The sequence below is a fragment of the Nyctereutes procyonoides genome, unplaced genomic scaffold (assembly GCF_905146905.1).
Source record: "Nyctereutes procyonoides isolate TBG_1078 unplaced genomic scaffold, NYPRO_anot_genome, whole genome shotgun sequence".
Taxonomy (NCBI): Eukaryota; Metazoa; Chordata; class Mammalia; order Carnivora; family Canidae; genus Nyctereutes; species Nyctereutes procyonoides.
The window spans coordinates 5,670,289-5,686,420 of NW_026575126.1; the positions used below are offsets into that span (position 1 = coordinate 5,670,289).

The 16,132-nt window shown below is 39.4% G+C and overlaps 1 protein-coding gene across 1 annotated transcript in view; it reads left to right on the top strand.

Annotated features, from left to right (window-relative positions):
- The window catches only part of TNNI3K (TNNI3 interacting kinase), a 289,215-nt gene that overhangs the window by 111,212 nt on the left and 161,871 nt on the right, over positions 1 to 16,132 (top strand). The window contains 6 exon segments of the mRNA XM_055341198.1: positions 7,761 to 7,847; positions 8,428 to 8,484; positions 9,460 to 9,552; positions 9,632 to 9,689; positions 9,817 to 10,011; positions 10,755 to 10,859. Coding sequence (XP_055197173.1) covers positions 7,761 to 7,847; positions 8,428 to 8,484; positions 9,460 to 9,552; positions 9,632 to 9,689; positions 9,817 to 10,011; positions 10,755 to 10,859 — 595 coding nt within the window.

Sequence of the window (16,132 nt, forward strand, 5' to 3'; positions counted from 1 at the left end):
GAGAAGATGAAGCAAGTCTTGAATTTTTCTTGCCTCTGATAGTGTGTGGACCAGGAGGAAGAACAAACATCAGGAGCCATCCTTGATCCTACTTTTCAATGCTTTTGGAAAAATGAGGTTTTGACTTTATGGAAGGGGAGATAACAAAATATTGACCAAAATCTCATCTAGACCATTGCTGTGAAATTTTCCTCCTTCAGGCATGTACAAAGAAAGGCTGAGACTGCTCCTTAGATCACCTGGGCATTTTGAACATGGGAGGTCAATAGGAATTCCTTGGCTTATGTAATCAAGAACTAATCGCCATGTTCTCTATCTTAGACCCAGGGGGCCTTGGAGTCACAACGTCAAAGAGAAGGTCTTAGTACTTACTAGCATCACTGACCATTAATCTTCAGACCTAGTACTTAAAATGATTTTTATAACAATGTTTCTTCTATGTTATTAAAAATAATTTTTCATAGCAATAAACAGCACTCAGTGTTTCTAAGACAAAATGATAGGGTTGGAGAGACCTTATAGGGATATAGTAAAATGTGTCCTTTTCCTTCTTGAATAATTGTGAACCCTCTGCTGTACACATGGCCATGACATACATACTAAACTGTCTATGTGATAGTCCTCCGGAAGGGCTTATAGCCTTAAACAACAACCTAGCTTATAAAGTAAAGATATGCAGAAAGCCGAAAACAAAGAAGTTTGGGATTGGGAGGAATCACTCCACGTATAAGGAAAGGAACAGAAAAAGAAGACAAATTAAAGGGAAAACATGGAATTTGAGTTAATACAGACAGATTGGAAGAGTGGGATGCAGGAAACGAAAGACACTCCAAGCTGGCAAGAACCCTCATGGGCTCCAATCGGTAATCCTCTGACGGTGCAAAGCATTATTATAACTGCATTAGGCTAATAACATAGCAACCTCCTGTTTTGGGTAAAATACTTGGATGTAGATAGTAAATTCTTAGATATGGGAAAACATTTTATTCAATTAGCGAAAGTTTGATTATCTCTGGACGTGTTCCATTAGCTCGCCTGGGCTGTCTGGGTGCATCCATTATCAGGAGCGCCGTAGCAAGTCGGGTCCGTGAGTTCCACCGAGGCATTTCCCCGCTTAACTCCTTATGGCCAAGTGTCAGGGAGCTGGGCCCCGGCGGTTTCCAGGTTTCTTTGCATCCACTCGGGTAGTGTGTCAGAACAGTGACAGCAGCAGAGAATTTCCCATACATGTGGGCCTCAGCCCACAGTTAGCAGGAGGTGGGAAATCAGGCGGAGATGCCTTCCAGAGCCGAGGGGCCTCTTGGCATTTCCCTGGCAGCCTCATGCTTATCATCAGCCAGAACCCAGGCACTCATTAGGCTCTTGATGAAAAGCATCCCAAAGAAAATGCCAGCAAATTGTGCCACTGTGCTGGCAGGAAATTAAAACTGCTCAGAGCAAGCGGAGCCAAGAGAGCTGTTGAAATGAAAGGTAACATCAAGGGTGTGATCACTGACTCCCACCGGCTCCGGATTCAGGATGCGGCTCTCTGCTTCACGAGGGAAGGCGGGAGGCCTCTCTGCTGTCAGCCCCAGCCGCAGTCGGCCCCACAGAGAGGCTGAGACCGGCAGGGAGGTGGACTTTGTGATCTGAGTAAGCTTTGTTGTGCCTGGGTAAATGCTTGGGGCTCAGGTTGTTTAATTTTTTTTCCCAAAGGAGAAACAGAAATAAGAAAATTTGTTTTGTTTTGTTTTGCCTTTGTCCCAGACGCTTAAAGGCCACATTACGGAAAAGAACCACTGACTAAAAGCCCCACAGGTCCTGTTCAAGTGGGGGCAGACAATGCAGAGGGGAGCAGAGAAACCTCCAACCTGTGAATCTAGCAGCAGGACACACGCGGGGGTATTTCAATTTCAGAGAACTTTTTGTTGGTGGTGCTACTTTCATCCTGAGGCTAAAATGGCCGTCAGCACATGGGGGAGAAAGGGAGGCTCTCAACGGGAGGCAGCGGCAACACGCCAGCAGAGCGCCCCGAAATGTTCCTCACCCTGGGGTGTTAGGCAGAGTAATGCCCCCCCCCCAAAGATGTCCAGGGCCTATTCCCTGCAACTTGTGAGTACTCGGCCTTCCATGGGAACGGGGAATCAAGGCTGCTAATTAGATGACTCTCTGAGAAAGATTATCCTGGATTATCCCAGTAGGTCCAGTGTACTAGCAGGGTTCCTTAAATGTGGAAGAGGGAGGCAGAAGCAGAGGTCAGAGTGATAGGGAGGAAGGAGGACTCGGCCAGCCATTGATAGCTTTGATAACATGAAAAGGGGGGCACAGCCAAGGAATGTCAGTGGCCTTTCAAGGCTGGAAAAGGCAAGGAAACTGATGCTCCCCTGGAGCCTCTAGAAAGGAGCAGAGCCCTGTCCACACCTTGATTTTAGCCCATTGAGAACGACGTCAGACTTCTGACTTCCAGCGCTGCAAGATAATAAAGTTATATTGTTTAAGCCGTGAAGCTTGCAGTAGTTAACCGCAGCAGTGACAGAAATAGAGCATACTGGTGTTTAGAAAAGTTATCTGAAGTTCCATAAGAGAGTTCCCAAGTTCATTTACAATTGTGGGGGCAAAATAGTAAAGCAAGAAAGCAGTAAAAAGATCCGAAAGGCATATTTACATGTTAGGATTGTAGGCACATGTATTATCCCACTTAAATCTCTACAACAGCCTTAGGAGGATTATCATCACGCTAATCTGTGAATAAGGATCTTATAAAAAAGGGAAAAAAACTCATGTCTTCCAACTAATTAAAGTGGTCCCTCATCTCACCTACATTAAAATCCAAACCTCTTCCCTTAAACTCCAAAGCTCCACATCCATAGTATCAGAGAGTGGACTCCTAAATGGCATCACCTAAGGCTTAGGAATCTGTGGTTTAAAACGCACTCCCTCCATGAAACTAGGAGCTGGTACTTTGAAAGAATTAACAAAATTGATAAACCCCTAGCTAGATTTGTCAAAAATAGATACAGAGAGAGAGAGAGAGAGAGAGAGAGAGAGAGAGAGAGAGAAAGGACCCACAGAAATAAAATCAGGAATGAAAAGAGGAGAGATCACAACCAACACAGCAGAAGTACAATTATAAGAGAAAATTATGAGCAATTATATACCAACAAATCAGACAATCTGGAAGAAATGGATAAAGTCCTAGAAACACATAAACTACCAAAACAGAATCAGGAAGAAACAGAAAATCTGAACTGACTGTAACCAGCAAAGAAATTGAATCGGTGATCAAAAATCTCCCAACAAACAGGATTCCAGAGCTAGATGGCTCCCCAGGAGAATTCCATCAGACCTTTAAAGAAGAATTAATGCCTCTTCTTCTGAAACCGTTCAAATAAAAGTAGAAATGGAAGGAGAACTTCTAAATTCATTCTATGAGGCCAGCATTACCTTGATTCCAAAACCAGAAAAAGACTCCACTAAAAAATGAGAATTACAGGCCAATATGCGCCTCAAGGACATGGATGTAAAAATTCACAACAAGATACTAGCTAATAGAATCCAACAGTACAATGAAAGGATTACTTACCACAACCAAGTGGGATTTATTCCTGGGCGGCAGAGGTGATTCAACATCCACAAATCAATCAATGTGATATACACCACATTAATAAAAGAAAGGATAAGAACCATATGATCCTCTCAATAGATGCAGAAAAAACATTTGACAAAATACAGCATCCTTTCTTGATAAAAACCCTCAACAAAGTAGGGACAGAGGGAACATACTTCAACAGCATAAAGGCCATACACAAAAGACCCACAGCTAATATTCTCAAAGGGGGAAAACCTGAGAGCTTTTTCTCTACAGTCAGGAAAACAACAGGGATGTCCATTCTCACCACTGCTGTTCAACATAGTACTGGAAGGCCTGACTTCAGGAATCAGACAGCATAAAGAAATAAAAAGCATACAGATCAGCAAGGAAGAAGTCAAATTTTTACTTTTTGTAGATGACATGAAACTCTATGTAGAAAATCCAAAGACTCCACCCAAAAATGCCTGGAATTGATACAGGAATTCAGCAAAGTAGCAAGATATAAAATCAGCACACAGAAGTCTGTTGCATTTCTATACACCAGTAATAAAGCAGCAGAAAGAGAAGTCAAGGAATTAGTCCCATTTGTGGTTGCACCAAAAACCATAAGATACCTAGGAGTAAACCTAACCAAAAAGGTAAAAGATCTGTTCTCTGAAAACTATAGAATACTTATGAATTTGAGGAAGACACAAAGAAATGGAAAAAACATTCCATGCTCATGGGTTGGGAAAACAAATTTTGTTAAAATGTCCCTATGGCCCAAAACAATCTAGACATTTAATACAATCCCTATCAAGATAACATCAGCATTTTTCACAGAGCTAGAACAAATAATCCTAAAATTTGTATGGAACCAGAAAAGACCCAGAATAGCCAAAGTAATGTTGAAAAAGAAAACCAAAGCTGGAGGCATCACAGTCCCAGATTTCAGGCTGTATTACAAAGCTGTGACCATCAAGACGGTATGGTACTGGCATAAACGACACATAGTTCAGTGGAACAGAATAGAGAACCCAGTAATGCCCATATAACTATATGGTCAACTATCTTTGACAAAGCCAGAAAGAATATCCAATGGGAAAAAAAAAGACAGTGTCTTCAATAAATGGTGTTGGGAAAACTGGACAACCACACGCAGAAGGATGAAACTGGACTACTTGCTTACACCACCCACAAAAAGATAAGTTCCAAGTGGATGAAAGACCCAAGTGTAAGACAGGAATCCACTGAAATCCTGGAGGAGAACGTGGCTGCCTTTGAAGTGGCTGCAGCAGTTTCTCACTAGACACATCTCCGTAGGCAAGGAATCAAAAACAAAAATGAACTATTGGGACCTTATCAGGATAAAAGGCTTCTGTGCAGCAAAGGAAACAACAAAACTAAAAGACAGCCAGCGGAATGGGAGAAGGTATTTGGAAATGACATACATAAATGGTTGGTATCCAAAATCTATAAAAAAAAAAACTTATCAAACTCAATGCCCCCAAAATAAAAAATCCAGTCAAGAAATGGGCAGAAGACATGAACAGACGTTTCTCCAAAGAAGACATAAACGTGGCTAACAGACACATGAGAAAATGCTCAACATCACTCGTCATCAGGGAAATACAAATCAAAACCACAATGAGATACCACCTCACACCGGTCAGAATGGCTAAAACGAACAACTCAGGAAACAAAGGATGTTGATGACGATGAAGCGAAAGGGGAACCCTCCTGCACTGTTGGCGGGAATGCACACTGGTGCAGCCACTCTGGAAAATGGTATGAAGGTTCCTAAAAAAGTTAAAAATAGAGCTACCCTATATGACCCAGCAATTGCACGACTAGATATTTACCCCAAAGGATACAAAAATAGTGTCACAAAATAGTGATGAATGGATAAAGAAGAAGTGGTATACACACAGGTGCACACACACACACATGCACACACACCAGGATGCTACTCAGCTATCAAAAAGAATGAAGTCTTGCCATTTGCGATGATGTGAATGGAACTAGAGGGTATTATGCTGAGTGATGTAAGTCTGAGAAAGATAAATACCGTGATTTCACTTTCTTGTGGAATTTAAGAAATAAAACCGATGAACATAGGGGAAGGGGAAGGAAAAATAAAAGAAAATAAAACCAGAGAGGGAGGCACACCCTAAGACACTCTTAATTATAGGTGATGAACTGAGGGTTGCTGGAGGGGAAGTGGGTGGGGGACGGGGTAACTGGGTGATGGGCATTAAGGAGGGTGCTGGTTATATTGAGCACCGGGTGTTGTATTTAAGTGATAAATCACTAAATTCTACCTCTAAAACTAATACTACACTAAATATTAACTAGAAATTGAATAAAATTTTGAAAGAAAATAAATAAACAACATGTGTTTCAGGTGATTCCTATACACACTAAAAAGTTTGTGAAGCACTACCGCACATGATGTGAGCTCATCTATTTTTCTACCTGAGTCTGGAACCGCTCTCACCCTTGCTTGTGATGCTCCAGCCACACCGGCCTTTCATTTCTGAAGAAATCACATTTCTGCTCCCACCTTGTAACCTTTACATTGTCTGTTCCTTATTAGAGTCTTTGGAAATGTGCCTCTTGGCTAATGCCATTCAGGCCTTGAGGTTTCCCTAATTGTGAGCACAGGAGACTCCAAAGAAAAAGTGCTCATGGGACTGGCTCCTCATTATTTCATCATAACCTACATCTATCATTTGAGAAAATTACGAATCTGCCAGTCATGAATTGAAATCTATGGATAAGAAAATGGGCGCTCATTGTTCACTCTGTAGATTTAAGTTTTGCTACAGATTTTAGCAATTGTTATCACAGTGTGTTTTTTTTGTTGTTGTTTTTTTTCTTGAAGAAGCTGGTGTTGGGATATCACATTTGGAAAAGCTTTTAATGCTAGTTAGTGTCTTAATTACTTCATCTCATGATCTTGCATGCTCTATTAATTTTAATTCTCTTTTTTTGAAGGGGGGATTTGATAACCAAGCATAACTCTCAGCATGTTCTCTCTACATTAATCAGGTGTGTTCTGAACCAGCGTTAACCATGAACCATCCGTGATCGTTAAGCATGTGTGCTTTTTCAATTCCTAAAGTTTGCCATTTTCACAATGAATTCTGTTGCATTTCACAAGTCTCTTGGCAGGGTCTTTAAGGCTGACTTTGTTTTTCTCTTGTATAAATTAGCTTCAGTAGATTATTTTTATAATTGAAACATAAAATAGTATCAAAAAGTTTAGTTCTATTGAAAACCATGGATCTACTCAGAAGAGCATTTCACATTTTTTTCTCTTTCACAATATGTTTCCTACTGCAATTAATAAACCCCCTAATTTTGGTGGGTGTTATATAATAGGCATTTATTTATCAGTTATGTAGAAGTCCAATGTGGGCGTTTCTGGTCCAGTGGATGGCTTTCTCCCATCCCATAGGGCCTCAGAACCTTCTGCAGCCAGCCAGCAGAAGAGAAGTGTAGGAGAAGGCTCACCTTTTTTTTTTTTTTTTTTTTTTTTTAAGCCCAGAGTTGGGAGTGGCATCTCTTTTGCTCATGTTGCCTTGATGAGAATTTGTCACAAGGCCACAACTTGATGCAAGGGCGATAGGGCACTATTGTCCCTGGGTATACAGCTATTCTGAGTGACAAAAATCACTCCATGAATGGGGAGTACAAACACTGATAGGCAGACAGATAACTGCCTCTTGCCACAAAAACCTATGGAATTATCTCAGTGCCATGTTAGACGGCCACTGTCGACCCAAATGTAACATTCAACCAAAGCAAACACATCCCTCTCTCCCGGTTACCATATGTGCTCTTTACCCTTTTAATGGTGCCCTTAGTACTTCATATTTCCTCATTTAGAGATTCTCATTATTATTCAACCTACCTCATTATTATTCAAGCTTCTTATGGACAGGACCATAGTCACCTTGTTCTTTATATCCCTACCACCCAATAAAGTGCTTAACATAGTGCTTCAGATGTAGTAGAATCTCAATGAATCATTCTGAATGAATGAAGGAGTGGGTGAATGAATGAGTGAATGAAAGTACTACATTCCTATTGCGATATACTATCTCTTAAGATATATCCTATGTTTCAAGCTACCTCTAATCACTTTTGGGCTGAATAAATCACACAAAAATTAAGACCCTTTGACCTTTTTTGTCTTTTCACGAAGGACATGATGCAATCGTGACCCTCCTGAAGCATTATAAAAGACCGCAGGATGAATTGCCCTGTAATGAATATTCTCAACCTGGAGGAGGTATCCTTTTCTTACTAAGTTTTTGTCATTAGTATAATATTGTGCCAAAAGGTAAACCTTTATTTCTATTACTACTATTCTGGGGTTAGGGATGAGGGCATGTCAGATTGACTTTATTCTTGGAAAACTTATGTCTGGGTAAGGCTGAAAATAAAGAAGCATTCACTTAGGCTGTTTTCCGACTCACCAGTCTGCAGTTCCTTCAGGTTTAGCGTTCCCTCGACTGGATGTTTATGAGGCTTATGCATGACCGGGAAGGCCCTGGTGAGCTGAGATCAGTCGTTTTCCATTTCAGTAATCTATTAAGGCAGGCCAGAGAATACTCATACCCAGACACAAATTAAATCTGCCGGAGTCTACTAGACCTTGTTTTTTTTTTATTTTTAATCTTTTTATATACTCTCTAAATAAACACTTGCTATACAGTTTCAGTGTCTGGAAAAGGACCTGGGTTAAAGCTATATTCTCACTTGGTTTTCTTAGCAAATTTCTTTTGTCACCTGCTTCTTTGTATAATGTTTACTGTTTATGTAGAAAAAAAAATGCTACTTTAAACTCTGTAATATAATTTGATTTCTAGATGGCTCCTATGTGTCTCTTCCATCCCCCTTGGGGAAGATTAAAAGCATGACAAAAGGTATTTTAACATGGAACAATTGTTATATTTTATTACTAAGGATAACTATTGCCTCAAATGTGATAACCTTCTGTTTTGTTTTACATATTATAAATGATGACTATTTTGCATGCATAAATGATATTATCAACAAAGCATTCTGTCCATAATTAACCTTACCCTCTGTACTATTTTACATGTGCTATCTCGGTTCATGGAGGTACGGCAGTGAAAATATCCTGAGTATTAAAGGAAGATCAAATTCTCATAGACATTTGTATTTTTAATGAAGTCTAAATCACAAATATTAATGTCTTTAAGGAGAATTGGGAATAGGTTTGCCATAGGAAGATCAATTTGAAAAAATAGGTTATTTTCCAAAAGATCCCAAACAAGTAATACCTTGGGAAATTTTTGAGTGTATGCTGCACACAGAAATTAAAGCCATTGAATCAGGAATATTAAAAAATACCTTCATGATTCAACAACAAATTTATAGTTAACCATTTAGAATTTGAAGTTTTTAAAAATTATTTTTGGTTCGAGGTGTTTCTCTGAATGATTCATGGACTTATTTTTTGACATCTAATTGGCATCCCTTTGAGATTTAGCTTATGGGTATTTGGCTAAACCCATCATGACATGTTGAAGGGATCGGCCAGATGAGGCTCCTTGTCATGAGGTGATGTGAACAGTACTCCGGGGTTGCCATGTCATGCAGATGAGCTAGTTATTGATCAGATAAGAAATAAACCCTTAGCCCTGATAACAAAGGTCAGGGGACAGAGACGGGACTACTCACATGTTTTTAATGCAAAGGGACAAGTATCGTTTGTGATAAGGTTTCAGTATCTACAAGTAGTCAATTGTATCTGGAAAATTAAATGTTACCAGGGAACGACATTTTTGGCTAAGTAAGGTATGTACGTGCATCATGTGTACACATCCACGTGTGTGCTTTGTCTTAACAAATAAAATAACATTTCCTGTTTTCAGAAAAGGCAGATGTTCTCCTCCTAAGGGCTGGACTGCCCTCTCATTTCCATCTTCAGCTCTCAGAAATTGAGTTCCATGAAATCATTGGCTCAGGTAACCCAAGAAAATGCCCTTCTGCTTTAGTTTCATGAGCTCAAGACAACACGTGTTTATTCATTTCTCTTAATTTTAGGTTCTTTCGGGAAAGTGTATAAAGGACGATGCAGAAATAAAATAGTGGCTATAAAACGGTAAGAGAGCAGATGAGAAAAGTTAGCACCAGACTGGAATTGTGAACCTTAAGAAGCATATGCACAGCAAGCCCCCTTGTTTTGACCCTTCTGTTGACTGAGGATTTCCTGTTCCTGCCCTTTCCAGTTATCGGGCCAACACCTACTGCTCCAAATCCGATGTGGATATGTTCTGCCGAGAGGTGTCCATTCTCTGCCGCCTCAATCATCCCTGTATAATTCAGTTTGTGGGTGCCTGCTTGAATGACCCCAGCCAGTTTGCCATCGTCACTCAGTACATATCAGGGGGTTCCCTGTTCTCCCTCCTTCATGAGCAGAAGAGGTATGGTTCTCTTGTTCTGACTTCTCACTTCACATGTCCATGGAATTATCCTTGCATTACCTCCGAGGCTTTCCACTTGGATGAGCCTTTACCTTCTAACATCCCTGAGTGCTCGGAAGTGTGGCAGTTTGAAGATGGCTAATAACTTCTGCCCAATAATTATATTTTAGTGAATAGAAATACTTCTGTGCTTTCTTAACAGGAAGTCAGTTGGAGATAACAAATTCAAGGAATTTAAATTAGCAACTGAAGCTTATAATTAGGCCAAATATGCCATACTAATAACTTAGCTATATGTAAGCTGAGAATAAAATAATTACCAGGGGTCACAGTATTTATTTTTTAAAGTTTTAAAAGAGAATGGCCTTGCACAAATCTAATTTGAATTCAGTTCCTAGTACATGCATACAATAATTAGAGTGTGGTTTCACTCAGTTATTAAAGCAGAATCCATTTTCTGTTATCATAAAAAAATTAAGTATAGCATTATAAATATAAAATCAAGTGGAATATTTTGAATATGAGGGTTTGGTACCTGAAATGATTGATAATTAGGCATCATCTGATGTACAGAAGTTCTTTTTCCAGATTTTTTTTTGGATTTTTAGTCTAATCTTCAATAAAGCAAAAAGGGCTGAAAGATGTACAGAATAACAAATCATGTACGCCATTGATGTCTTTTAGAAGGATGTGTTATTGGCATTAACCATTCCATCCTCACTAAATCTATTTTTAAATTCCAGGATTCTTGATTTGCAGTCTAAATTAATTATTGCAGTAGACGTTGCCAAAGGTATGGAGTACCTTCACAACCTGACACAACCAATTATACACCGTGACTTAAACAGGTATTTTTCCCTCTAAATAATGAACATAGAATTGTTCAGGTGACTAGGAGTCTAAAGCAGATTTCAATATATCTAACTTCACTTAAGTATATTGCAAGTCAGGGTTTTCTATTCTGTGGGTTAGGTGACAGGCTACCTTACGGCTAAGGGATAGAAAGTTTTGTCATCGTCTTCTACGCAAATAGAAAGTCATATAACTGTCTCTCGGGGATCTTTCCAGAGAGTGTTATCTGTAAGATTCACCAGCCAGCTAGTTCTCAAGTCAAGAGAGTCAGAACAAGAATTTAGACTAATGACTATTATGGCATGTCAGGTCTCATACAAAGTCAGATATTATAAGAGGTTCTGATTTAAATTACCTGAAACACTATTTTTGTGCTGCCATTTTGGTATTTTTCTAATAAATATTTTTCTAAATAAATTCAGCCAAACCGCAGCAGCTCATTTACCTGTTTTTCACGTGAAAATGTTCTCCTGTGGGTTAGAGACTTGAAACAAACAAGGAATCGTAGTGTTCTAGGGGTGAAACCCCAAAGGATTAAAAAAAAAATTTTTAAACAGTGAAAGCTTTCTCTGAGCAAAGTCTTACAAGAAGGCCAGTATACAAAATGTAGCTCTTTCAGTTGAAGACAGAATGTAGGGTTTAGAAATCTGTTCACTTACCATTTTCTACTCCCAAGGAGGGGGATCCCTAGGCCACCTCTTTGGAATCCCAAAGTTGTTCTGGAGAATAGCTGGACAACCCCTGATCTAGTTTATGAAACAAGTCATATTATTGAACATAACTTTCATTTCACGATGATCAATAACATTCAGATCCCATATATAACCTTTTGTGTAGAGCCCACAAGAGACTACTAAAAAGTAACTACTCCATTCAGCCTTTTGTTCGACAACTATTTGGGTATCTACTATGTTTAAAGCCTTTATACTTGGCACATTAGAGCCTACAAGGTGAAGCTGCCATAGACTCCATTCCCAAGAAGCTTTCTAGTAGAGCTTTCTAGTAGTTCTAGTAGAGGAGGAAAAAAAATACTTTAGGTATAAAATAATAAGCTTTATAAGAGATATTAAAAATTCTACAAAATTTTTAGAAAGAAAAATTACTTCTGAGGAATTTAGAAATAACTTCATGGAAAAGGGGACATTTGAACTTGGCACCAAAGAATAAATAAACCCTGGAAGGGCATCATAGGTTTAGGGAAGACATTAAGAAAATAGAGATTAGAAGGTTAAAGGCATATATAGCAACAATGAATAGTTCCATGTTGGGGGATGAAGTGCATATGAATGTAGCTAGTATTCATAATGTATGAAACAGACAATTGGGAAAGAAATTTAGAAAAATAAATTGGAATAAGAGCACAGAAATCAGCGAACTCTAGATGTAAGGTAGTTTAGGCTTTGTAAGAAAGAAGTAGGCATTGAGGTGGTAGATCTAGGAATCAGAGATTTGGAACCGTGTCTTGGAATGATTCACCCAGTCTCTTCACTCAGTGGAGAAGTCAAGAAACTGGTGAAGAAGTTGTTGCCGTAATCTAAATGAGAAGTAATTTAAAAAAGCAGAACTTCACTCGTGACCTGACCCATGAAAATGAAAGAGAGACAGATAGGAAAGATAGGAGAGGTAAAATAAATTAGATAGGAGAGTGGTTGAGTCTTAGATATTAGAAGAAATATGTGTGGGATTCAATCCATTTAAAATTATTTATTAGTTTTCACACAAAAGCCATTTCTTTGCTGTTACCAGGTTTTTTCTTACCTCTCTTTCAAAAGCATGCATGTTAATAGACTTTTTTTTTTTTTTGCTTTGAGTTTCTGAACAATATTTAGGAAGTAGGTGATAAATTAGCATAACATAAACTGGTGACTTGTGAGTTGGAGGAGGGTTATCTTGTCATCCCAACCATTTTGCATGTAGTATTAAAACAAAATAGTGACCATTAAAAGTTTTGTCTAGTCGTAACTCTCCAATTATGGGACAATTGAGTGTATGTTCCTTTGCTCTGTAAGTGCAAGTTGTTACCACCAGGTTATAAAACAGGACCAAAAATATAAATTTTCATTGAAAGTGGAAATAGAACATTTACTGTATAATAGATATGTTTATATTTGCCATTTTTTCTGTTGCTTTTTTTTAATAATAAATTTATTTTTGGGATCCCTGGGTGGCGCAGCGGTTTGGCGCCTGCCTTTGGCCCAGGGCACGATCCTGGAGACCCGGGATCGAATCCCACGTCGGGCTCCCGGTGCATGGAGCCTGCTTCTCCCTCTGCCTGTGTCTCTGCCTCTCTCTCTCTCTCTCTCTCTGTGACTATCATAAATAAATAAAAATTAAAAATAAATTAAAAATAAATAAATAAATAAATAAATTTATTTTTATTGGTGTTCAATTTGCCAACACACAGATTAACACCCAGTGCTCATCCCGTCAAGTGCCCCCCTCAGTGCCCATCACCCATTCACCTCCACCCCCCACCCTCCTCCCCTTCCACCACCCCTAGTTTGTTTCCCAGAGTTAGGAGTCTTTATGTTCTGTGTCCCTTTCTGATATTTCCCATACATTTCTTCTCCCTTCCCTTATATTCCCTTTCACTATTATTCATATTCCCCAAATGAATGAGAACATACACTGTTTGTCCTTCTCTGATTGACTTACTTCACTCAGCATAATACCCTCCAGTTCCATCCATGTTGAAGCAAATGGTGGGTATTTGTCGTTTCTAATGGCTGAGTAATATTCCATTGTATACATAAACCACATCTTCTTTATCCATTCATCTTTCAATGGACACCGAGGCTCCTTCCACAGTTTGGCTACTGAGGACATTGCTGCTAGAAACATCGGGGTGCAGGTGTCCCGGTGTTTCATTGATTCTGAATCTTTGGGGTAAATCCCCAACAGTGCAATTGCTGGGTCTAGGGCAGGTCTATTTTTAACTCTTTGAGGAACCTCCACACGGTTTTCCAGAGTGGCTGCACCAGTTCACATTCCCACCAACAGTGCAGGAGGGTTCCCTTTTCTCCGCATCGTCTCCAACATTTGTGGTTTCCTGCCTTGTTAATTTTCCCCATTCTCACTGGTGTGAGGTGGTATCTCATTGTGGTTTTGATTTGTATTTCCCTGATGGCCAGTGATGCGGAGCATTTTCTCATGTGCGTGTTGGCCATGTCTATGTCTTCCTCTGTGAGATTTCTGTTCATGTATTTTGCCCCTTTCATGATTGGATTGTTTGTTTCTTTGGTGTTGAGTTTAAGAAGTTCTTTATAGATCTTGGAAACTAGCCCTTTATCTGATAGGTCATTTGCAAATATCTTCTCCCATTCTGTAGGTTGTGTTTGAGTTTTGTTGACTGTATCCTTTGCTGTGCAAAAGCTTCTTATACATTTTTTCTGTTTCTAATGTAACCCAAATTCTTTCAATTGTACCAAAAAGTCATCAAAGTTTACAAAACCTCGTTGCATAGGTGCCTGGAATATAATAGAGTCCCAAACTATTGCATTTATTATTTGTGAACTACTTTTTTACTAATCTTTAATCTGGCAACAATAGAAACATTGAGTTTTTCAGATTAATGGGGATATAGCATTGCACATTGCTCCAAAGAGTGTAAGTCCTTCCGGGTTTACTATGCTGTGGTTGGGTACGTAGAGCATATGCCCAGCAAACAATTTATTCCCCGTATGAGGTAGAAAGTGACTAAGGACCAAAATGATTAGGCAGCAATTTTCAAAGGATTTCATGTCAGTCAAAGATCAAAGTAGAGTGGAAAGCTTCATGGAGGATGTAGAGCTAAAGCTAGAATTTGGAGAACAGGTGCATGTCTTCCCTCTGGGTTCTCACAGCAGACTAACCCTTGCATGTCTACCATGCTGATGGAGCCCCACTGAAAGGGGAAGGGAAAGATGCACATCAGGGTGAGGAACTCAGACGTATTTGCACATTAGCATTGAAATAATCTGTTTACACTTTTCTTTCTCCCACTAATCTGGGCAGCTCAGTGCTCCAAGAACAGAGATCCTTTTCTCTTCATCTAGAGATGTTCACTCAATGCATTTTTAACTGAACCAAATTCCTGGGGGTGTTTCTGTGAATAACATTTCAGGAAGCAATGGCCTAGTTGGTATGAGTATGGCTGCTTTTAGGTAGAGCCTGATCAACTTGCCCAATACTTTTGGTAGTTTAAAGCAAAGGGGCTGTTAGAGCCTATTGATCAGCTTACACATGAGGGGGATGCTTCTATTTTTGGTTCTGTGGTTGTTGATTTATATGAGTGAAAGGAAAGAATTCTACCTTGCCCCTGGCAAGCTTCTTACCTCACAGGTCTGAAAATTAATTTTGATCTTTAAGTATATACTAAGGAGAAGTTGAAGGGCTGAGTAAGGAAGTGGTTCTTTCCAATGATGCTGATGAGAATGATGATAATACCTGCCCTTTATTTACCACTCACACGTGAAAGGCCTGCTAAGCCCTTTTCATGTATGCTCTTATTTCATCTCACATCAATCCTATAACATAGTTATTATTATTTCCATTTCACTGATTGGGAAACTGACTTAGTCTGAGGTCACATCCATAACTTATAGTGTTCTTAACATTGTATTATGCTGTCCCAACAACAACAACAAAACCAAGTCAGAACAGAGAGATAAAGGAGGCTAATGATACTGAATGAGCATCAGCCATTTACCAACTTTGCTCTTTGTGCTTCAGTCCTCAGGCTCAATTCCTGTGATTCAAATCATTTCTCATATCATCTTCTTGTGCTTCAGTGTTCCTGCTCTAGTGCTTCTTTTACAGCCCGTGTTCTGCTAGCGTGGAAAAGAAATTGCATTATGAGGCACACCGATATGTCTCCTTTGTCTATAGTGTTTAAATATTTCTTAAACATTTTTTTCAAAGACTTACTTATTCATTTTAGCAGGGGGAAGGATTCAGAGGGAGAGACAGTATCTCAAGCAGACTCCCCACTGAGCACAGAGCCCAACATAGGGCTCAATCCCAGGACCCTGAGATCATGACCTGAGCCAAAATCAAGAGTTGGCTGCTTAACCAATTGAGCCAATGAGACGACTCTAAATACTTCTTCAATGTATGTAGCTTTCTACAGGAATGCACCTTCCAATTTGTTGTAGACCTCACTACCTACCAACTTACCCTTGGCCCAATTTATACTTTCATTTTGCAGCACTGGAGCTTGCAAAGCATAGTCTACAGCTAAGGGCTTCAAAACTTGTTACTGAATGCAAGCAGCTCTCTGTGTTCCTTTGGA